Source organism: Bacillus rossius, chromosome 2 (assembly GCF_032445375.1).
Source record: "Bacillus rossius redtenbacheri isolate Brsri chromosome 2, Brsri_v3, whole genome shotgun sequence".
In the NCBI taxonomy this organism is placed as follows: Eukaryota; Metazoa; Arthropoda; class Insecta; order Phasmatodea; family Bacillidae; genus Bacillus; species Bacillus rossius.
Window position 1 is genome coordinate 101,563,555 of NC_086331.1, and position 24,333 is coordinate 101,587,887.

Here is a 24,333-nt window from a genome sequence, read left to right on the forward strand (position 1 = left end):
TAAGTTTATCTCTTGATCCTGATGGCATCATCTTGTATACATTTATCATATGGTACACGATTCTTGCTGCTTTAATTTAGTACGTCAAAAGTTCCTGGACATAACAAAAACTTGAATATCAGAATATATACATATTATATCAGGTCTTGTGGAAATATTTTCATTCGTATTCAACTTACGGTTTAATTTCATTGTTATATTACAAGATTTTGTTATGTCCAGGATCGTTAGACGTACTAAATTAAAACAGCCAGCATCATGTACCACAGGATAAATTTATACAGGATCAAGCCATTAGGTTCAAGGAATAAACTACACAAGCTACTTAGTAGTTGCGTTAGTCTATATACTATAATAAATCTTTTACCGATAAAAGTAACTGTAGGCTTATAACTTCAAAAAAGCTAATAGTTAGCTGTTTGAATTTTTTATCAGAAATTGTAAAGCACAAATTAAAAATATGTACCTATAACAAAATAAAATGTACCACACGTTTGCTAAACACGATTGAACTTTTGCTGAACATTTGCGTGAGTGCATAACCTCGCGACAAGCCGACAATCGCACTTACCACAACATCCGTAATACAAATCCATACTGTTGTCATTGGAAACCTTCTGTGTTCGTCAGTGCTTTGTCGTTGTGTTGCTCATAGTACTTTGTTTACCTTCATCGTTGCGTTTAGTTTTTTGCTACGTTGTCCAGGTTTGTTGTCTGCCGGAATTTAATCTGTCTCGTCGTTGTTAGCCCACTGTGTTCGTTTGTGTTTTTGTATAAATTTTTTGCATGACTAAGTTGCTTCAACGTAATTCTTGTGCTGTCTGATATTTAGAGGTTGAACATTTTGACGTGACAACGTCTAATAAATAGATGAACGCCGGCTGCACGCACGAAAAAGTGTCTCGTTACGCACATTGTCCCGTTTCGCTGTGTCCTGTTACGCTCATTTTATATTGCTCTTTGCTAACCTGAACCTCCTAGCATTGCGACCGAGTCCGTTGCGTAATTCTGTTTTCATGCATTTCAATGTAACATTTTCATTGCTATTTGCTAACCCGTTCCTCCTAGCATTGCTGAAGAGTCCGTGGCGCAAATATATTATTTTTGATTGCATTTTGGTGTTGGGTAAGCCATTTTCCTTCACAACATCCTTGAAACACTCCTATTCGTTTCCTACTTTTCCTATCATCGTCCTATCCTTAACAGAATAACACAGATTGGAAGAAGTTATCTAGCAAACATGTATAAAAGTTTTAGTTAAAATAATCTCTTAGTTAAATTATTAAACATATTTGAATTAATGAGTGCAAATAAAAGTAAATTTATCAATTAAATTGTAGATTTCATTTCACTCCTTCTTTGTATCCATACAAAATAGTGATAATTCAATAAATATGATTCAATTTTATTCATAAATTATGCAATCATTTCATCAATGTTTTGTGATGACGTTGTCACGTTAAACTATCGTCCGTAAGCCGACTTTACAGACGACCAATTTTTTTGTCCGTGCGGTCGTTGTTGTGTTGTCCATAATACTTGTTTAGTTTCATTGTTGGTTTCCGTTGTTCCGACATCAGCTGATTCAGTCTTGTTTACGGTGAATTTTTTATATTATTTTATTTTCAGAATTTTTCAATGACAAACAGTGCAAAACTGTAATGGCATATGTCCAAAAAACTGCATTAAAACAAATCTTATCAGTAATGTCGTTAGAAAAAAAAACTTACATAAAAATCGACTATTCTTAATGTAAACAAAACATCTGAAAACTAAAATAACAAGAACTCTGAAAATGAAATACACTCTTTTCCGATATTTTGCATTAAAACTATAAAAACTGATTGCGGATAATTAGTCCTGACGTCAATTACCACGCTATGCTCTGTTCATGAAACTGTATGCCACGTAAGAAATTGGCAATTTCTTGCTGTTTTTAACTGACACTGATGAAGAACTTTGAAAGATTTGTGTAATGGGAGTGCGTGACTTGATGTAAGTTTTTGGACATACGCCATTTTAGCAATGGCGTATGTCCAAAAACTTACATCAAGTCACTGATGAAGAACGTCATGCGATACAAATTACCAATCACTTTGAAACATCGTCTGTTCATTTATCCCGTCAACTTTCTGCAATTCACGCCAGCAGCAGCGTGATCTGCTTTGGGGCTGCGTCTTTCCTGCTGACGACACTTTTTTGCCCGCCAAGCTGTCAAACTGCGTCATCTACATGGTTGTGGGCGACTTTCAATTTGAATCAACGATAGCCTCCCACTAGCAGTCCATACATCTCTGAATCGTTGGTTAGAAGGGTGGTTCGTCGTGCTTTGTTTGCGTCAGCACTGGCTTTAACCGGTGGGTAAGCTTTCACGGCTCTTGAACGAGCAAATGAAAACGCAGCTACGGCAAGGTCGTTTGTGATTTGTCTGAAAATAAAACTAATTTCTGTCAAAAATATTTTTATATAACCGAAATAGATGAAATATTTGTTGACCATCTCGACCCAAAATAAATTTTCTATGAATCTATATGCGTAATGATTAGAGACCAGAAATTTTCGCGGATTCATTTCGCTACACGCAGAAATTCAAATACCTTTAGGTTTGCTTTCGCTATTGTCCCACTGTTCGCCTCGACGACTCTCGGACCATATGATCTGTTTTAATATATATATATATATTTTTTTCATTTATATTAAAATAGGGTAGGATTTTTTAGTAAATATTATATTTGTTATTTAATCAGGAATTTTACCAGGCGATGGGATCAAACCCAGTTCTTAGGACACAAGGGCGTTACGTCAATGGCTGTCAGCAAAATCCCGAAAGGCCGCGCATTGACGCCCCTGCGTGAGGTTACGGAACCGCTGCTCTCGCGCGCAGTGCGCACCGGTGGAGTGCCGGGTCCTGCACGGCATGAACGGAACAGGAGGCACGGACCGCTGGCTCACGCGACCGGTCTCTGGAGGGGCGGCGCAGAGCTGCCAACCGCGGCAAGGCTGATTATTGTTGCGATCAGATAACGATACTCAGGTATGTTTATGAAATTCTATATTGACTTCATTAAAAATTTTATTATGTGGGCTAGAAAGCAAAGTTGACAAAATTCGGAATTTTGATATTTCTCACTTTGCAAAAAACACATCCCGTCGTACTACATTGTCCCTCTTTATGTAACCATCTGCCCTTTTATGTTTTGTTTTAAGGTAAAGTATACTAAAACTAGTGAGTGTAAACTGTAGTCGAATATACTTAAATTTTATTCTACGACTCCAATCAAATGTTAATTTACGTACATGAAGGGGAGTTTCTATAAATATTTTCAGAAGAAACTCTCAAGAAAGAAAAATGTAAAAATTCATAACTCACAAAATATTTCACTCAATAGATCGATTTCGGTCGAGCATCAATTCAAAACGAGAGGAATCGAAATAAATAATTAGTTCTTCCTGGGAATAAGCTAGTTTCCACCCCGAATGGGACAATTATGGAGAAATGCTAATTTTCAAGGTTTCATATTAATTAAAAATAACTAAATTCTAAATTCTGTTAAATTGAAAATTATTGTGTTGATTAAAAATACTAATACTTCCAACATATTAAAAATTATAATTTGTTTTCTCAAGGTTGCATCAACAAACAGTTTGCAATGTTTGATTAAATTTCATATAATTAAATATGCTACTTTGAAACGAGATTCCATGTAGGTCGGGGAGCATGTGGTGTCGTCTATTCGGCAAATGCATTATCTGAACACTTCCCGTGTGAAATTGAAACACAGACATCACATCGTTCCAGCCGCAAAACAGGTGCGCCGAATAATTCTGCAGGATAACTAAAAATGTAGCTACGTCGGGCGAATTTTTATGGGCGACAGGATTACCCAGAGGAAAACCAACATCGCAGCAACGTCCACCACGTTTCCCTCTGACGGCCAATCAGTAGTCAGACCTCGGCTCACCTTGGTGGCTGGCGAGCGATCTGTTAATGCCGCTGCCGAGAAGTCTCCGAGGTCTCTTCAGGGGCGAGATCCACTCGCTTAAGGGGGTGCCTCCCGTTTCAGGTCAAGATTTTATATTTACAGTAATTTCAGATAAACTTGTAGACTTTTTCAATTGTTTAACTTTCACGAAATGAAAAAAAAAAATATGTACAGCGCATACTTTCTGCATAATTAGCTGCCAAAATTACATTTTTAACGTTTTTGGGTTGTGCAAATAAGGAGAATTTAATTTATTGCAGAACTGAAACTTTTTTACGTTTAACTGCAATGCCACTGGCTACTTCAAGAAATTGTTTGAATTTCTTTCAGAAAATATTAATTAATTTTACCTGGAATTTCAAAATTCTCAAATTTGTTACGATTTTGACAGCCAAGAAACATGAATAGGTTTTTGTGATAGAAATGCAAACCATATAATGAAGTAGCATTACAGTTAAACGTAAAAAGTTTCAGTTCTGCAATAAATTAAATTCTACTTATTTGTACAACCCAAAAACGTTAAAAATGTAACTTTGGCAGCTAATTATGCAAAAAGTATGCCTTATATATATATTTTTCAATTCGTGAAAGTTAAACAATTGAAAAATTCTAAAAGTTGATCAGTTATAAATATAAATATAAAATCATGACCTGAAATGGGAGGCACCCCCCTAACATTTGTGATGTTTAAATCTGGGAAAACTTACTGATAACTTCGTTTGATACGCGAGTGAATTACTTCATACGCAATCCCAGAACAACCACAATCAAGTCTCAGCAAAACAATGAACAGCAAGGAGAGGAACACTGACATATATAAACCCATAGTTTTTCAAATATTCTGTTTGTGCCTGACGACGGTAACAGATGTCAGTTTCCTAAACGTCGTAACTGTTGTCACTGTAAACCTTTTGTGTTCGTCAGTGCTATCGTCGTTGTGTTGCTCATGGTACTTGTTTATCTTCATCGCTGTGTTTATATGTTTGCTGCTTTGTCCAGGTTTGTTGTCTGCCGGAATTTAATCTGTCTCGTCGTTGTTAGCCCACTGTGTTCGTCTGTGTTTTTATATTATTTTTCTTGACTAAGTTCCTTCAGTTGAATTCTTGTGCTGTCTAATATTTAGAGGTTTAACAATTTTTGTCCATGCTGTTGTTGTGTTGTACATAATACTTGTTTAGTTTCATTGTTGTTTCCGTTTGTCTGTCATCAGCTGATTCAGTCTTGTTTTCTGTGAATTTTTTATATTCATTTTTTATTTTTTATTTTTTCGTAACTCTTTCCACGACTAACAGTGAAAAACTACAATACCCATTTGCATGAATCATTTAAAGAACGAATCAACAGTGTTTATCTAAAGCAAAAAACAATCGTTTTCATTATATTTGAATTCTGACGTGAACACGTCTTATAAATCGGGACATCAGTTTGAAAAATGAAGTCTAACGTAGACAGGAAATTACTTAGTATGTTCGAGCTGAGTCTGAATTTGACCAACAAATTTCGGCATCAGGTTCATCACCTAAAATAATTGGAGGGAGTGACACGCCACACAAATAGGTGAAATATAAAGGTGTTACTCCAATTATTTAAATGTAATAATTTTGCTACAGCAACAAAATTTGCGGTGGACGTAACTTCGGTGAGTCAAACATACTTAAGACTCTGTGTTCCATCTTAATGCTTTCTTTATTGTTTACAATAATAATGTTGTTTGGCTCCAACTACAAAGACGGAGGTAGTCAGTCAACGAGGATGGCTCAACCGAGACGCAACCAGAAATTAGGAATGTTTAGCCGTCAGACGTTCTGAGTTTCACATACCAATATGGCAAACGTTTGTTTATATTGTAATCAGCGGTTTTAGCCTGTTTTGATTAAAGATTGTTGTTAAGCTGTTCGGAAATAAAGTTAGATCAAAATATTACAGGTTAAAACGTTTATATATATATATATATATATATATATATATATATATATATATATTTGTGTGTGTGTTTGAAATTAGCCTTAATTTAATTGATCCTAGTTAAAATGATGGCTGGACGATATTAAATATGTATAAGTACATTTTTTTTGCTATATCGCCGCCTGAGTATTGGAGTGTTCTATGTCCACTTTTTAGGTTTTTTATGCTATGGACATGAAATTAATATTAATATTCATTTGTACTTTATCAACACATGTCTACGCACATAAAAATGTTTGTTCTTAATTTAAGATCAATATTATTTTGTTCTATGTCATGATATTCATAGTTGTTTGAACTTTCAAATGCTTATATCTCAGTTCCGACTAAAATGGACATAGAACACTCAAACTCTCAGGCGACGATATGTAGACTCCCGCACAATATTTGTTCTGAAAACCCTCCAAACAACACACGGAGGGTTCTTGATTCGCGAATCTGGAGCGGGTCCTGTGAGCCGAGGAACGCCGCGCAGGAACGGCCGCCATGTTGTGTTGCAGGCCCGTGGGCGCCGAGAGGGACAACTGCGAGCTGAGCGAGCGAGACGCGCGCGAGCTGGACGTCAGCAACCCGGCCTTCTTCGACTCGGCCAGCGACTACGACTTCTTCGAGCGGTCGCGCGGCCGCAGCGCCGGCGACTGCCTGGACGGTAACCCCCCCCCCCCCCCCCCTATTTCTGACCCTCTGGACAGTTGCAGGCACGAACCTGCCCGGGCCGGTTTGGCGACTCCAGCTCCCCACGCTTTTGCCGGCCGGACACGACCCAGCTCCTTGCCGTTCAAAAAAACACCATCACTAGAGACCCGTGAATTTCGCGGATTCAATGACCTCCAGGATGGACTCCAATATCCTCTACACACTCGGGCAAATGCAACTGTTCATTGGCTGTTGACTTGTGAGTCGTCTCGACTGGGTGGCCTGTGATTCGACACTTCTATGAGTGAGGGTCTCTAATTGGCCCTCAGTCCTCCAGATTAACAGAGAACCAATGAAAGAAGCAGCGCTAAGGTATAATTATTTGAATTTTAGCATAACACGAAATGAATCCGCGAAATTCACGGGTCTCTAACAATTACTGTTGGTTAATCCTTCCAATGATATAAAATAGTGCATTACAGTTATTGGCATTATGATGGTTTCGATGGTAAACACCAATTATTATTTCAGAGGAGACACCAATTTTGTAGCAGTCCGTCACCATAAGTAACATGAAATTATGCGCTAAGCTGGTGGAGATCAAAAATTGGTAATAGTCAATTATATTTAAAAAAAAACATTTAATGACAGAAACTGGTTCATGCAAAGTTGCCACCATTCAGTTAAGTCTCCTTATTAGTAAAAATGGAATATTTTCAGAAAATTAGCTTGATTTAAAAAAAACAATAATACGATGAAATACATTTCCAAAATTGCTACCCAACTTTTCCTTAACAAACTGCAATGTTTCAAATTAATTATAAAAAATTATTTACCACATTCTAAATTTGTGTCTGAAATGATTTTATTATTATGGCTTATATCTGGCAACAGAGAACATTGAAACAAAGACAGCGCTAATGGTAGAAACAGTGCATAGGAAAGATAGAGTTAATTGCCATCTAAACGCACCCTTCAAACTAAAACTAACACGGAGAGGGTGCCAACTTCGGGTCGCCGATTTTGACTTCCCTTTGCGAGAGTTAAGTTACTTCCCAATAGCTAGCATCTAACCTGTAAAGGAGAACAGCCTTATCTCACTTGTTCTCGATAAATTTGCCGCTCGAAAAACGAGACACAATTGGTATGTCTCCAAGACGTCTCATCTGAAACTACCGAGCCGTGGAGATCCGCGCGGGTCGCCACCGAGTGCACATCGTGTTCGAGTCACTCAGGGATAACGTTTCTGAAGTGAGACGCCAGTTTCACTCTCTCTCACAAATAGTGGAAAATAACAATGCCAAACGTAAGAGTCAAATAATAATTCGCATATAGTCTTTGTCAAAAAAAAACCGTCAGCCCTAGATAAGTTTTTTGAATGTAACGGAAGACCAAATTGTGACGTTACTGTTTGACGGTCACCGAAAGTGTATATTCTGGAGAAAAAAAATTTCGTCTGGACCATGTGAAGCCATCCTGCGTCGCACCAACGGACTGGCATCGCTCGTAACTTCCAACCAAGATCGGATCAGCGTCACCATTGAACAAGTTATTGACAACTTTAAAGTGTCAGGTATCTTCAACCTGCCTGTGTAAATATAAATTCATACGGATGCAGCCGTGTTGTTACTTTGCAAGATGAGGTTCGGAGCACGTAATACAAGTATAAAGTAAAAACGGGCGTGCGCCTGTGCGAAAAAGGAAGTTCAAAAAAGATATCCCGTCCTACGTGACAGTGGACGGGTACGGTGGTGCAGTGATGCACTCGGGACGAGCGCGGACGTGCAGCTACTGGCGGTCCACTGCGCGCCGAGCCTCCGGGACGGGTCGTTACCACAACGCCGAATGTCAAAATTGACCATAACGCCGACAGCTCCACAACGCCGAATTACCACAACGCCGAAATACCATAACGCCGAATGTCAAAATTGACCACAACGCCGACAGCTCCACAACGCCGAATTACCACAACGCCGAAATACCATAACGCCGAATGTCAAAATTGACCACAATGCCGACAGCTAGAAAACTGCTGTGTACCACAAAGCCGAAATAACAACTGAATGCATTTATGTGTGTTTCTTAAATGTACCTTAACGCCGAAATACCACAATCAAACCTAACCTTACCTATCCTAACCAAACCTAGCCTAATATAACCTAACCTAACTTAACCTAGCCTATCCTAGCCTAACCTAACCTAACCTAGCCTAACCTAACCTAGTTTAACCTAACCTAGTCCAACCTAACCTTGTCTAACCTAACCTAGTCTAACCTAACATAGTCTAACCTAACCTAACCTTTGTGGCAGTCCTGCAATGACATTTTTCGGCGTTAGTGTATTTTGGAGTTGTGGTAATTCGGCGTTATGGTACACAGCAGTTTTCTAGCTGTCGGCGTTGTGATCAATTTGGCATTTCGGCGTTGTGGTATTATGGCGTTGTGGTGCGTCTCCCTCCGGAACAGACACGCACCGGCTGTGCGAGCCGGGATCAGTTGAAGACAGCACACGCACCGAGGCTTACGACACTGTCATGTGTCATGTCCTCTGGAGACGAGCAGTTTCCTCCAACAAAGAGGTGTTAACTTTATTGGAATGAATTTGAGGGTGCGAATCGCTTCACCACTATCATTGTGGAAAAATCTCATCATCGCCTGCCCCACGAATCAATGATGAGCATAAATTTATTTATTCTTTAACATCATGGACGATCATTGTTTCCAAATGCGGTCTATATAGTTTAAATAAACATGAATTTTCACGTCAAACGAAGAAAAATCGATAAAAAAAATTTAAAAAATGCAAATCAGAATCGAACCCGAAACGCTAGCGAAAGAGTCAGACTCTCTTACTGCTGGGAGAAGTTTCCTTTACGATTTCATTTGCAACATTACGGGCAAATAAGTTTTGCCTCGTTTTTCAACTGGCTATTTCTGGAGAACAATTGAGAGCTTGGTTTTCTCCTTTTCGTGGTAGATTTGTTTTGGGAAGTACTTAACCCTCAAAAAGGTACTTAAAATCGGCGACCCAAAGTTTACGCTCTTTTCTTGTAAGGATGAGACATGTTTGAATCATGTCAACACAAAAATACCCTCATAGCTAGAGCCAAGATTATTTCACGGATTCATTGGGTAGCAAAGTAGATTTGAAACACATATAGGCTACACTCTTTTCATGTTGATTATTGGACTGCAGTGCTCTTTACACGCCCTTGACGACCCTGAGACAGTTATAGACAAGGAGGAGAAGTGGCACCCAATCCCATGTAACCCACCATAGTATGTGACCTCGTCATCCACCAATGAGCACTCTGAAATGGCTTGATGGATGTAAAGGCAAGTTAAGTTTAGTCTGTAGTGAAATTAATCCGCCATAGAATTGTTGCTCTGGCACTAACTGTTCCGTATTTTCCTGATAGAGCAAAGTCCTATTTTCAAAAGGCAGTGTGCACGAAAAAAAAGCATGCAAATGACGAAAGATCAGTCGCGTGAAAGATTACCATTTGGTAGTTACCAACCTTTAGGAACAGCAACATTGTTAAAAGTATATAGAAAATTTTAAAACCATGGCTTACATTAATTGCCTAAGTTGCAAGAACAGTTATGTGGGACACCTCATAGACAAATGATAGGCCTACAATGTGTGCACAAGCTACGCAGTAAAATCATTACTGGCCAGAGCATTTAACGGCGTGTTTGCAAATAACCGAAAACCTATGTCATGGCGTATGCAGGTGTCATGTCGTTGAAGTTATAGCATCACATAACAAACTCAAATCTCGAGTTTTGATGAAGTAATGTGTTATAATTCAATGCAGGTGCTTTTCAATATTGCTTGCCTCAGATTATAACTACATATTCAACTGGGCTTTAGCGAAAACGTGTGTCCCTCAGAGTACCACTTGGAAACCAACTCACATGGCTTTGTTTACATCAGCAGAATTCAACTTGTCTTTTAAAAACTGGAAGCCAATGTTGGCCACACATCCATCAAGTCTACCGTACTTTTAAATTACTCTAATTGTGTTTCTTGGATAGATTAATTATCTGAGAGCGTTTTATGTACTAAATTTTTGTTTCCTTATTTCAGATATTATTACTAGTGTGGTTAAAAATGAACGCGATATTTCCCAACACTGCAGAACGGTCTGTTTATTAATTTAACTCTGAACAGCAGCTCGATGCTTGTCCAAGTCTGCAGGCAGCCATAGACTAAAGCCATGGTCGGCACTGAGTTTGGTCTCTCGATAGCTGTGGTTGCTGAGGCGGCGCGCTCTTGTTTGCCAGGATCGTGGGTTCGATAGCAACAGGTTTTGAGGATCTCTCCTACAACCATTTTTGATAACCCAGCCTTCATATCCTATAAGGATGTCCAGGCTGGGGCCCCCATGGGCATGGATGCGGATACGCCGCATACGCAACCAGGAGGGCGGTAGAGCCGTTAGCTATACACAGAGGCTGAGGTCACCCATCCCAGCTTATGCACCACCTCCAGCCCCCTACCCCACTCAGCTCACCAGCAAGTTGGATGCTCCCTTAGCCCTCTGGGAGTTGTCATCACTTCTGGCGCCTACCCCAGTCTCCCGCATCACACTGGGACTCCTCAATCACCCAGTGAACCCGCGGTCCGGTGGAGGCCTACCCAACCTCTCCCAGCTGACCAGGCTGGTAACCGGAGCTGTCCTCGTCGCTCACAACGTCAGCACGTCAAAGGGCTAGGGAGCCCTGATACCTGCCCCTAAAGCACTCGGGGCACCACTCCTAAGTACGAGTCCTTCCCAACAAGAATCCTGGGCCTTTGAGGAAACCTCAGCGGGGCACCATTCAAACATGGTGGATTTTCCCCGTACTACTACCAACTTTTGGTCTACTCGGTAGACTGTTCGCCGGTAGCTAGACCAGACCGTCACGCTTCAGAGTGCAGCCGCGGGGTGTCCTCGTCGCCTCGGACAACCCTCCGACCCGCCGTACCTCGGCCCGACGGGTTTACAGCCGGTTAAGGCCCGGATGCGACCACAGGCGAGAGTGGTTCGGAACAAACTACAGTTTTGAAAGTCCCGCCGCATTTAGCCTTTGTGAAAGACCGCGGTGAGACTTCACAGTTACAGCGATAGGAAAATATTTTTTTAAAAAGATGTAATTATGCATTTAAAATTGATCTAAATTCACTAGTGTCCATGTATTCAATGGAATACAAATATTAATAATGGGTTTATAGTAGATTGAATTGACGTAAATTAAGTTCTCTGTTATTGAAGTTGTAAGCTGTTTCAAGGTTTTGTTTCTATGTCATGATCGTGACCGTCGCACTTGTCGTCACGATGAAACAAGTCATTGTCTCGTCTTACCGTAAGAATAAGTTGTCACAGTTGAGAACGCATTTGGACGGCACGTGGCTGTGTCGCAGTGAGCCAGACATGCAGCGAGGACGGCATGGAGTTCACGCTGCGCATACCGGAGGGATTCGTGGGGCGCATGTACACCTACGGCTTCTACGACCGCTGCTTCTTCCGGGGCAACGGCGGCACGCTGAACGTGCTGCGCATCAGCGGCGCACAGGGCTACCCCGAGTGCGGCACTCAGAGGGTGAGTCCGCCTTCTCCGCCTTCCCCACTGTCCCCGCCTTCCACGCCTTCCACGCCTTCCCCGCCTTCCAGGCTCTCCACAGCCTTCCGTCATGCTTTGGCCCAGCGGGGCCCTAATGGAATAAATAAATTATCCTTCGAAGATTAACAGCGTAGATGCTAGGCTAGAGTCTTTCAATGACAGAAGGTGGCAATTTCTCTAACTGACCGACTGCCTTTTGCTGGCAACAGGTCGACCTGAAGCTATGTCACCATTCATGAGTCTGGCTCGATGCCCTGCTCGCGACCGCAGCTCACACAGCATAGTGCTGCAGCTAGGACTTTTCAATGACAGATGGTGGCAATTTCTCTAACTGACTGACAGCCTTTTACTGGCGACAGGTCGACCTGAAGCTCTGTCACCACTCTGGAGTCTAGTCCGACGCCACAGTTCGCGACCGCCCCACTTACACGATCATATTACACAGCCACAATGAGTGCTAACTGGCAGCACGACGGGAAACGGCATAAGCCGCCCCCAAAAGACCAGACCTGACCAAACCAATGCGGACTTAAGTCCAAGTGCCCCAACCCTTGCATAGTAGAACTTCTACCACGCCCCACTCTTCTTCCAGGACCATCTTTCTATTCCTGTAATCCACCTGCTTGTAATAATGCATGACCTTTGCATCCCGCATGTATGTGCCCAGGGTTTTCCCTCTGTCTATGGAGGTTTACCTGGGCCCAACTTATCTAGTTTTAGTCTAGAATGAAGAGTGAGGGGAGTTAGTCATGGCGAAAACGTCTGCCATGGCTGGCCAATCCCCTCCTAGCACATGATGCACGTGACCTTTTCTGCATGGTTAAAAACCCGCATGTTTAGAGCGTATAGGGCTTGCCCTGAGACGCACTTAGAGTCTTCCCTACCTAGACCCCGCCCTTACACACTTAGTTTTAACTTAGGTTAGGAAAAAAAAAACCTTTCCTACCTTCCCCTCCTTCCCCACCTTACCCGCCTTCCCCACCTTCCCGCCTTCCATGCCTTTCCTGCCTTCCTCGCCTTCTCTGCCTTCCCCGCCAAACCCGCCTTTTCTGCCTTCCCCTCCTTCCCAACCTTACCCGCCTTCCCCGGGGCTGGCGACCCTGTGTGTATGCATGTTTCTCCTGGGCCCAACTTATATTATAGTTTAGTCTAGAATTTAGAGTGAGGGGGTTTGCGCCCCGGCCAAGTGTTACAATGGTAATGTTTATTTTGGTGTTGTAGGGGGAAGGGGAATAAAGACGTCAACATTACCTGGTGGAGGGACAAAAAGCCAGAGTAGGCTTGAATAAAATAAATACAAGTTAACCTATCGGCGAGGGTTTGCGATGTGAGCTGCTGTATATTCTGAAATTGACTTAGAAAAGTTTATTTCACAAAGCTGCGATGGTCAAAATTCGCAATTGTAAACAATAAAGTTAATATTGAATGTGTTATTGCTTTTTCAGGACTAAGTTACTAAATGCGACGAAGAAAGTTGGGGTGAGAAATACGATTGTTGGGTGGAAAGATTCTAAAACGTCACGAAAATATATTATTTTTAAAGTTTTAAAATTCTCAACAATCCAAAGTATTAATGATTTATACATGGTATCTTTCTGTTGATAGTAACACAACTTTTACCAAGTTTAGTAGGTTATATATCTCTATATATATTATTGTTTGAAACTATTATTTCGTATTTATCTGTCTTTTGATGTAGAAATAATTGAAAAAAATTTTTCATAAACCTGCATAAAAAAATTGGCAACGAATACAATGATCCTATATTCATTGAGATATTTTCAGTTAATTTTGGCGTGTTTTATTGACAGAACTGTGAACTTTACCTTTGAGTTACTTGTTACATTGCAGTATATATAAACATGTAGGCCTACACATATTTTCCCACCATGCTTTTGATATCGCCCTCAGCGCTGCTCGGGGCCGGGTCCTGATTGCAACCCCGCCAAACACACCTTGGTGTCACCAAACATCCATCATTTACATCTCCATTAAAACCTAATGTCTGTTTTCACAACCAGAGGCAGCGGGCGGCAATCCGCGGCCTGAAGCTCTTCGCGGGCCCGCGGTTCGATGCCCGGATCCGGCACTCGGACCTCGGGGCCCATAATACCTGTATTGCCTGATAAAGCACTAGGTCTGAGCCCTCGTGGCTCCACCAGGCCAGCGCGTGCCACTCCAGAAAAACCTCTACCAGTATTCTTATATTAACTAGTTATCTTCTGGCCGCCATGTCCGGCAGAAAATGTTTGTGATGTAAAGATTTTAGGTACTTCAAGAAAATTAGTGAAATTATAATTTCTGTACATATACACACATAAAAACTCATAGCCAAGCCGTGGGCCAAGTCATAAATCACAGCTTAAATTTGGGCAAGGTAATTGTCCAAAGAGAGTGTAGTGTTTAAGTATTACGTTTGAAATGAATTAAATGCATTTGAAAGAATACCAATTACATACAGGGAGAGTCATCAAACCAGTCTCGTATCCAAATACAATAAAATTCTTTAAAAACATTTACGAGCTGCGAACATATGTTTGCAGTACGGGAAAGATAATGTTTTAACATTTGGTTATTTGTCGAAAATATTTGTTCAAAATATACAAGTAAATTCTATGAAGTAGACAGATTACACCACGAACACCTATTTGACGCCCTCTGAGTTAAAACTGTTTCTTTTGGGTTACACGAATAACCTTGCAACAGACACACTATTGGAATGTCTGTACATTTTATACAGAATTTTTGTTTTATGTAATTAGTATAGTAATGGGTTTTATTGAGGTTAAAATTGTTCAGTAATTTTGTACATTACAGTATACTCTTAATATATAAAAATTATTGCGGCAATTTTATCTCCTTGAGATAAATAAACAATCCGGCGTTGTTTTAAATTTAAGGGGGTAGACACAGAGGTTTCGCGTCACACTCTTATGCACCGAGGCTTGAAATGATAGGACCATTATGGAAATAGAGGGCTTCGAACAACTGAGTCCCACATCTGTTGATGAATGGAATCATGACAAGTGCTGGGATTGAACCGAGGGAAGTGGCCTCGAGCGAGCCACCTCAGCAGTCACGGCCGTCGATCAGGCTACGTTAATTAAATGATTTGATAATGGAAATTATTGTGCGTTAAAATACAAAAATTTATTTCGAAGCTAAATTGCTACAGAGATGCATGTCATATATGTATAGAGCACATAAAATTAATTTAACTTGCTTATAATATTAGTCATGGTTTGAACCCCGCACCTAACCAGACAATGTTTACTGTTACTGTAAAGTTACATAGATGAGTAACATATGTCCTGCAAAATGGTACAGGCTTAAAAAGACACACACACACACGCGAACACACACACATTTGTATATATATATATATATTGTTATATTCTCACTGTCGCGTCAGATTGCTTCTACTCGATCTCCTTCTTGCGACCTTGAACACGGCCCCTCCCCTTCTTCCGCGCGGCCGTCCCACTACCTCCTCTCTTCCGCCAGAGGTGCGGTCAATGAGAACGCCAAGCATCGGCGAGTCAACCTAGGGTAAGGAAATACGCTATACGAGGGAACGTGTTGCAGCTGGGGGACTCCATGACCAACATCGTGGTGGTGCAGTTCAGCGACTTCGTGCAGACGGGCCGTGACAAGCGCTACAACCTCACTTGCCTGTTCCGTGGGCCGGGCGAAGCGGTCGTCACCTCGGGCTACATCGGCGCAGGGTGAGTCTCGCCTCGTGCCACTTGTGCACCCACAGCTCACGTCAGCTGCACAGTGCGCTCCTTCTGTACGCACATGTCTCATGGGTGTACGATTCAAACTGCGGAAATTCCAGCGTGTGTAGCAAAATCAATGCATAGTCTTCATTTTATTTTTAAGTGGAAAATATTTCTTAAAAATATTACACTTTAATGACTGATTTGAAAATTTCTGTGCACGGTTATAAGACCAAAGGGTTGTTGGATCATCACAATAGCTGGAATCTGTCCGCATGTTTTCAAGTCGAAGTTACAGGACAACGCTACCCGGTAACTCAGACAACACTTGGAGCCACATAGCACTGATAAATCATACTAATAATTTTGGCTTTCACCAGCCAATTCTGAGAAAAAAACGTTTTTTAATATGTAAGCACACTTTACATACTAGCAAAGTTTAACTCTCGCAAGTGGCTAAGCGTCCTTGGTGGTAACGGGCTTGCTTGCCGCCAAGAATCTCAGGTCTCAATACTTCCTGACCACAATTTTTTATAGTAATTTAAAAAAATAGTTTTTAATAAATCTACTGTTTACAAATTGTATTAATTTAAATAATCATTATATCATTTTTAATGTTATTTATTAGTTTATTAATTTTTATTTCAATCAATGTAAAAACTTATTTTTGGAAAAAGAAAATAATTTTTGGAAAAATGAAAAGTCATAATTAAAAATTTAAATGACTCTTAAGTAGTATAGCTTGGTATGTCCTGCGTCTACAGTCGGAGTGAGGTGTAAGGTTGGGTCAATGACCAACACACCTCTGACGTCACGGTGGCCATCTTGTATGACCTTGAACATGATCTTTGACTTTGGACCTTACATTGACATTTGACCTCAGTAGCCATCTTTAATTTAGCCATCTTGAAATCGAACACCCTACTCCCTGAACGTTACAAATTTCGTTACGGCTGCATATTAGATGTATATGATGTGATCGTTGCACTTTTCGTTACTGTCGCCAACTTGAATACTATTGTCACGTTCGCCATCTTTGATCTGACACCGTAACGTCTTTTTTCTTTTCTGACAGCGGTTTGAAAAATTGTATTACTAGTATAATTTAAATATAAAGTATTATTTAAAAAAATACTAAATAAAATAATATTATTTTTATACAAATTAATAATATTTGTAAACAGTAGATTTAAAAAATTGTTTTTTTTTTTTTTGGAATTGACAGTCAGAGAGTACCGAAACTCGAGCGTCTGGGTGGCAAGCAAGTACATTTCCACCTACGGCGCTGTGCCATTGGTCATAGTAAAACTTTATTAGAATATAAAATATGCTTTTAAATTTTAAAAGTTTTTTTTCTCAGAATTGGCTAGCCAGTGCGCTTTATTATTTCAAGGGGTAAACACCCTAATACTAACACACCGAGTCTCACCCCGAAGTGAATACCCAAATTGTGCGCGCCCGTTGTAAGCCAGTTGGATGGGAATTTGTGGCAACCTCCGTGTCCTCTACGAAGTCTCATAAACAGTTAATGAATATTACATTTACCAGTTATTGTTGGTGCTGCAACATTTACTTACTTCAAATAAATTAATTTTTTGTCATTTAGATTTTTATTTAAATTTTACATAAATATTTCTTACTCTCATAATTATAGTTAAGAAATAACTATTTTTCGACATGTTTGTTTGTGTAAAAATAAAATTATTTTTTCATGATTAAAAAAAGTCAATATTCCCTTTCCTAATAGTTTTTTTTAAATAATAAAACAAGGTATAAAAGTATTGTTAGCGTAACTAGTGACCACTATATGGAATTTTTTTATTTAAATGTCATTATTTATTTTTGTTTTGATAATGGTAGTTGAGATAAAAACATGTGTTTCAATAGCCTGAGCTGGTTTGCACAAGTAAGCTTTGGCCCCGCATGAAGCTGCTGCCAGCCGTTGCCCAGGAGACGCACGGTGCCCGGGAACGGCGAGCCCCAGACCCGGGACTGGGAGCGCGTCACGCTCTGGCCCGCAGGTCCGGCAGCCCGATACCCATCGAGTACCTGCCGGCGGAGAACTCCATCAGCTCCCGCGTGCGCCTGCTGATCCTGTACCAGGGTCGCCCCACCACCACCATCGCCGTCGGCGACCCGCTCACCTTCCGCCTGGAGGCGCAGGACGGCTACAACTACGCCACCGACATCTTCGCCACCAACGTGATAGCGCGCGACCCCTACTCGGGTCGCTCCGTGCAGCTCATCGACAGATACGGGTCAGCAGCTCTCTCGTGCGGCGTGTTCGGGGCCGCGGGCGAGCTGGACCCGCGAGTGTGTACCCAGTATTGTGGGGCGATGTCCTCACCATGACGACTATTAATGCTGTGGATACTCTTGGGAGACGATGTCTTTACGAAAACAATTACTCATATTGGAAATACTTTTATGGGACGATGTCTTACCATGAAAACTATCCATGCCGTGGACACTCCTGTAGGATGATATCTTTACCATGACAACTATTCATGCTGTGAATACTCATATTAAATACTGTGTTTACCATGACCACTATTCATGCTGTGGATACTCAGGTGCATTTGGGTCTTTATGATGACATTTATTAATGCAGTGGAGACTCTAATGAGATGAGATCTTACCATGACAACTATTCTTGCTGCAAATTCTCTGGTTGGGTGATGCCTTTAACATGATAATTCATTCATTGTGTGGAATTTCTGGTGGAATAATGTCATTACCATTAAAAATATTCATGCTGTGGATACTCTTGTGGGAAGTATCTTTACCATGGCAACTATTGACGTTACAGAAATTCTTGTGGAATAAAGTCTTTTTCCATGACAATTATTTATGTTTTGCATACCCTGGTGAGATTATTTCTTTACCATGACAACCAAACATGCTGTGGATACTTTTGGAAGATGATGTCTTTACGATAACAATTATTCATATTGTAAATACTCTTATGGGACGATGTCTTACCATGAAAACTATCCATGCTGTGGACACTCTTGTAGGATGATATCTTTACCATGACAACTATTCATGCTGTGCATATTCTTGTGATATTATGATATTGTGGATGATGTATTTACCATGACATCTATTCATGCTGTGAATACTTATATTGAATATTGTGGTTACCATGACCACTATTCATGCTGTGGATACTCGGGTGCATTTGGTCTTTATGATGACATTTATTAATGCTGTGGAGACTCTAATGAGATGAGATCTTACCATGACAACTATTCATGCTGCAAATACTCTGGTGGGATGATGCCTTTAACATGATAAAATTTCATTGTGTGGAATTTCTGGTGGAATAATGTCATTACCATTATGAATATGCATGCTGTGGATACTCTTGTGGGAAATATCTTTACCATGGCAACTATTGACGTTACAGAAATTATTGTGGAATTAAGTCTTTCTCCATGACAATTATTTATGTTTTGCATACCCTGGTGAGATTATTTCTTTACCATGACAACAAATCATGCTGTGGATACTTTTGGAAGATGATGTCTTTACGATAACAATTATTCATATTGTAAATACTCTTATGGGACGATGTCTTACCATGAAAACTATCCATGCTGTGGACACTCTTGTAGGATGATATCTTTACCATGACAACTATTCATGCTGTGCATATTCTTGTAATATGACGATCTTGTGGATGATGTATTTACCATGACATCTATTCATGCAGTGAATACTTATATTGAATATTGTGTTTACCATGACCACTATTAATGCTGTGGATACTCAGGTGCATTTGGGTCTTTCTGATGACATATATTAATGCTGTGGAGACTGTAATGAGATGAGATTTTACCATGACAACTATTCATGCTGCAAATACTCTGGTGGGATGATGCCTTCAACATGATAAAATTTCATTGCGTGGAATTTCTGGGGGAATAATGTCATTACCATTACAAATATTCATGCTGTGTATACTCTTGTGGGTAGTATCTTCACCATGGCAACTATTGACGTTACAGAAATTCTTGTGGAATGATGTCTTTGCCATGACAATTATTCTTGTTTTGCATACCCTGGTGAGATTATTTATTTACCATGACAACAAATCATGCTGTGGATACTCTTTTAGGATGTTATCTTTAATTTGACATACATTTATGCTGCTATTACTTTTACAGGATGTTTCTTTACCATGACAAATATTCATGCTATGGATACTCTTGTGGGAAGATGTCTTTACATGGCAACTATTTTGCTGTATATACTCTTGCAAAATTATGTTTTTACCATGAAAACTATTCATCATAGGCTGATGCATTTAGCATGACTACTATTAATTTTGTGTATACTCTGGTGGGATATTGTATTTACCATGACAAATATTCATTCTGTGGATACTCTTGTGGGAAAATGTGTACACTGTGCCAACTATTCAACCAGTGGATACTCTTGTGGGACAATGTCTTTACCATGACAACTATTTATGCTCTGGATACTCCAGTGAGATGATGTTATTACTATTCCAACTATTAATACTTTGGATACTCTTTTGGGAAGGTATTTACTATGACCACTATTAATATTGGAAATACTCTTGTGGAACTATTTCCTTACAATGCAACTATTTATGATGTGAATACTTTTGTGGGACGATGTCTTTACTGTAACAACTGTTCATTCTGTGGATTCTCTTGTGGGAAGATTTCTTACCATGACAACAATTCATGCTGTTTATATTCTGTTGGACAATATCTTTACCATTTCTAAAATTTATGCTGTGGATACTCTAATTGGAAGATTTTTTTCTCCATGTCAAATATGAATTATGTGGATACTCTGGTGGAATGGTGTATTTACTATGACAACATATTTTTAATTCTGAAAATACTCTTGTGGAAATATGTCTTAACTATGACCACCATTCATGCTGTGGTTACTCTTATGGGGCGATATTATTATAATGAAAGCTTTTTTTGCTTGTAGGACGATGTATTTACATGTCAGCTAGTCAAAGTGTGGGTTCTTATGTGGGGCGATTTCTTTACCAAAACAACTATTTATTATTTGGGTACTCTTGAGGGATGATGTATTTACTATGACAACTATTTATGTTGTGAATACTTTTTTTGGACTAAGTCTTTACATGGTAACTATATATACTGTGGAAATTTTTGTAAGAATGTGTTTTTATTATGGTTAGTATATATAGTGTGAATATTTCTGTAGATTAATGTATTTACCATGTAAATAATCCTCACTGGATATTCTTGTGGGAGTACGATTTAACCATGGCAACTATTTATTTTGTAACTGGAAAAATTCCCACCATATAAATAGCTGCAATTAAGGGTTGGTAGTTTAAAGACATTATTAAAAAAACCTTCAAAGTATTCACAGTATGATGGGTCATCATTTCGAATTTAATATTTTTCAGCTATCTGAAGGAAAAACTTCAAAATATGAAATATATGTATAATTACTATTCATGTTTGGAAACGTTTCATTCGTCGCTAACTAATTCTGAAAAGAATCTGTACTCTAAATGATTTAAATGCATGTTTCGTTACCAGAGTATCTCTGCTAAAATTTGGAAAACTATAAAATCTGGCGTGTTCTAATTCCACAAAGAAAGCCTGAATTGATGTCGCTCAGATAAGATAACATCCGAGCGACCAGAGAGGGACAAATGGTGAAAGCCCCGAGATATGAGAGAGATGGAATGAAGTGGTGAGGAAACAAAGTTCACTGCCAGGAAACGCACTTGCAACGATAACGACTATAGCAGTGCTTATGGTTAAAAAGGTGGAGAATCCAAAGGCTTTCCTGTTTTCTGTTTATGCCAACTTATAAACGTACTAACAATGCTTTGGTCTTGATGGCTAAATACATTAACACTATTTTTCACTCGACACTTTTAATTTTAAAATAAAAAATATCTTTGAGCACTATATATTAGCAAATTTTTAACACAAACATGTGTTGAAAATCTTAAATAATAATAAATATTTTATGGTTTCATTTGTTTTCAGATGTCCTGTGGATAACTACGTATTCCCTGGATTAGACCGCTCCAGATCTAGAGATGGGCTTGAAGCTAGATTCAATGCTTTTAAAATTCCGGAGTCAAATTTCTTGGTATTCGAAGCCACAGTTAGGACATGCCGTGATGGCTGTCAGCCGGTAAGTAACAACTTGGTAACCAATAATCTTAGGTTATAAGTAAAAATGTTAAGAAATTTTATATTAAATTTACGGATATCTTAATCAATAAAGGTTGCTGGTATGAATTTACTTGGGCATGAAATCACACGAACTATGTTCAAATTATCAATAAATATACGAAAGCTCGGGGCACAGAACTCAAAAGTCGGAAACTGCAAAGATTCTGTGATGATCAAATTATCTGTAACTGTGAGTAACTTTTTCCATTAGTTCATGTGAGTTATTATTTACAACGTCTGTAAAATTTTCTCTAATTTCTTACAGTGTGAATCTTTTTATTTACTGATCAGCACAGGAAAATTACATAAAAACTACCGTTAAGGAAAATAGTCAAAACAAGCCTAAGAAATTCTTTACGGTATTTCATTTTTTTTGACGTGACAACGTCTAATAAATCGATGAACGCCGGCTGCACGCACGAAAAAGTGTCCCGTTACGCACATTTTTCCGTTACGCTCATTGTACGCTTGCACCGCATCTATCTCTCTTCCACTCGACTGGCCTATGCGTCCGAGGAGAAGAAAGACAGCGGCAGCACACAACTTACATCTACACGTGAACTGATTCGTCGACTGGTTATAAAGTGAAGTGAAGAGTTAATGTGGTTTTCAATGCTTATTACAACAATTTCGGCAATAAAGGTTTAATTATTCTTGCATTTTTAAAAAAATCTGATTACTAGTATAATTTCAAGTATTCATTCTTTTTTTTATTAAAATAAAAAAATGGTTCAATTTTATTCATAAAAGTATGCAATCATTTCATCAATGTTTTGTTATGACGTTGTCACGTTAAACTATCGTCCGTAAAACGACTTTACAGACAACCAATTTTGTTTTTTTTTGGAACCGTACTGAAAAAACGTTCTGTGATGTAAAACTGAGCGCGTCCCAGCAAAAGACGGGCATCCGGCAGGGAGTAGTGTTTGGCGCTGAAGGCTGGAGACGCAGACGTGTCCTCGTCTGAGCACCACCCCGCGGTGTCAGGGGGGGGTCCCGCCGTGTCTGCCCGCAGGCGTACTGCACCGGCCACGCGGGCCGCAGCGAGCCGTCCTTCGGCCGCCGCAGGAGGGAGGTGGCCGCCGACAGCCCGGCCGAGCAGGTCGCCGAGGTGGACGAGGCCGACGAGGCGTCCAACTCCACGGACGAGGAGGAGCAAGTGCGCGAGATGATACAGGTGGGTGCCAGTGGCGTAGCCAGGATTTGTGTATGAGGGGGTGTTAAGAAGCATGGCCCCCCACCCACACCCCCCCCCCTCACCCACCCCCCGTATTAAAGCGGGCGGTCCGGGTGTCTTCCCCCGGGAAAATTTTGGATTTTAAGGTGTAAAATAGTGCTATTTTAGCAGTTTTCGGTACTTAAATTTAAATATTGTAATGGTAAAAATGTTATTATTTTTAAAATATAAATTTGTTTGAGTGAGGAATAAGAAATTAATTAAAGATTTGGTGCTAAGGGGGGGGGTTGAACCCCTAAAACTCCCCCCCCCCCCCGGATACGCCCCTGTGTGGGTCCACCATCTTGGAATACATTAGGCCTCGCCATCTTGTCGGTTATAATATTTCGCTACCGCTTGCAATAAAGCTTCCAGGCTATATATATATATATATGTTTTAGGTTTGTCATGGCTAGAGACCTGCGAAATTCGCGGATTCATTGACCTCTGGGATGGATTCCACAGTCCTTTGAATGCTCGCGGAAATGACACCGTGTTCGTTGGCCACTGACGCGCGAGACGTCCCAACTAGGCTGTCCGTAATTCGGCACTTTCTTGGTTCGGTGTTTCCCCGCTGGCTCACAGTTCCCCGGATTAAAATGTGGGGCCAATCGCAAGAAGCGGTGCGCAGGTATATAGTTGTTTTGATGCTAGCCCATCGCGAAATGAATCCGCGAATTCTGCACGTCTCTAGTCATGGCACAGGACTTAGCTTTGGCTGCTTGTTGAAGTCAACGCTTGCGAACAGGTGTGATTATCATGACAGTTGTATTCGCCCGCGGGAGAAAAAAAAAGTTATTTCCTCGCGGCGCTTACAGACTATAACCTGTTAGTAAATATGTGGTCACAAAAAAGTATTATAGAAGGTCTGAGAGATATGATTTACGCCTCGACGTGCCAAAAAATTGAGATAAATAGCTCAAAATTACGATTTCAGCAAAAACATGGAAAAATCCAAGATGGTGCGGCCTAATCTCCCTTAGCCTTGCAAGTTTC

At 40.1% G+C, this 24,333-nt stretch overlaps 1 protein-coding gene across 1 annotated transcript in view; it reads left to right on the forward strand.

Moving 5' to 3' along the window:
* Positions 1-24,333, forward strand: part of LOC134528938 (uncharacterized) — a 98,723-nt gene that overhangs the window by 66,507 nt on the left and 7,883 nt on the right. Inside the window, exons 11-16 of the mRNA XM_063362607.1 lie at positions 6,449-6,597; positions 11,991-12,169; positions 15,776-15,915; positions 17,931-18,167; positions 21,930-22,080; positions 23,137-23,298. Of these exons, the coding sequence (XP_063218677.1) occupies positions 6,449-6,597; positions 11,991-12,169; positions 15,776-15,915; positions 17,931-18,167; positions 21,930-22,080; positions 23,137-23,298 (1,018 nt within the window). The remainder of the gene's footprint in view (positions 1-6,448; positions 6,598-11,990; positions 12,170-15,775; positions 15,916-17,930; positions 18,168-21,929; positions 22,081-23,136; positions 23,299-24,333) is intronic.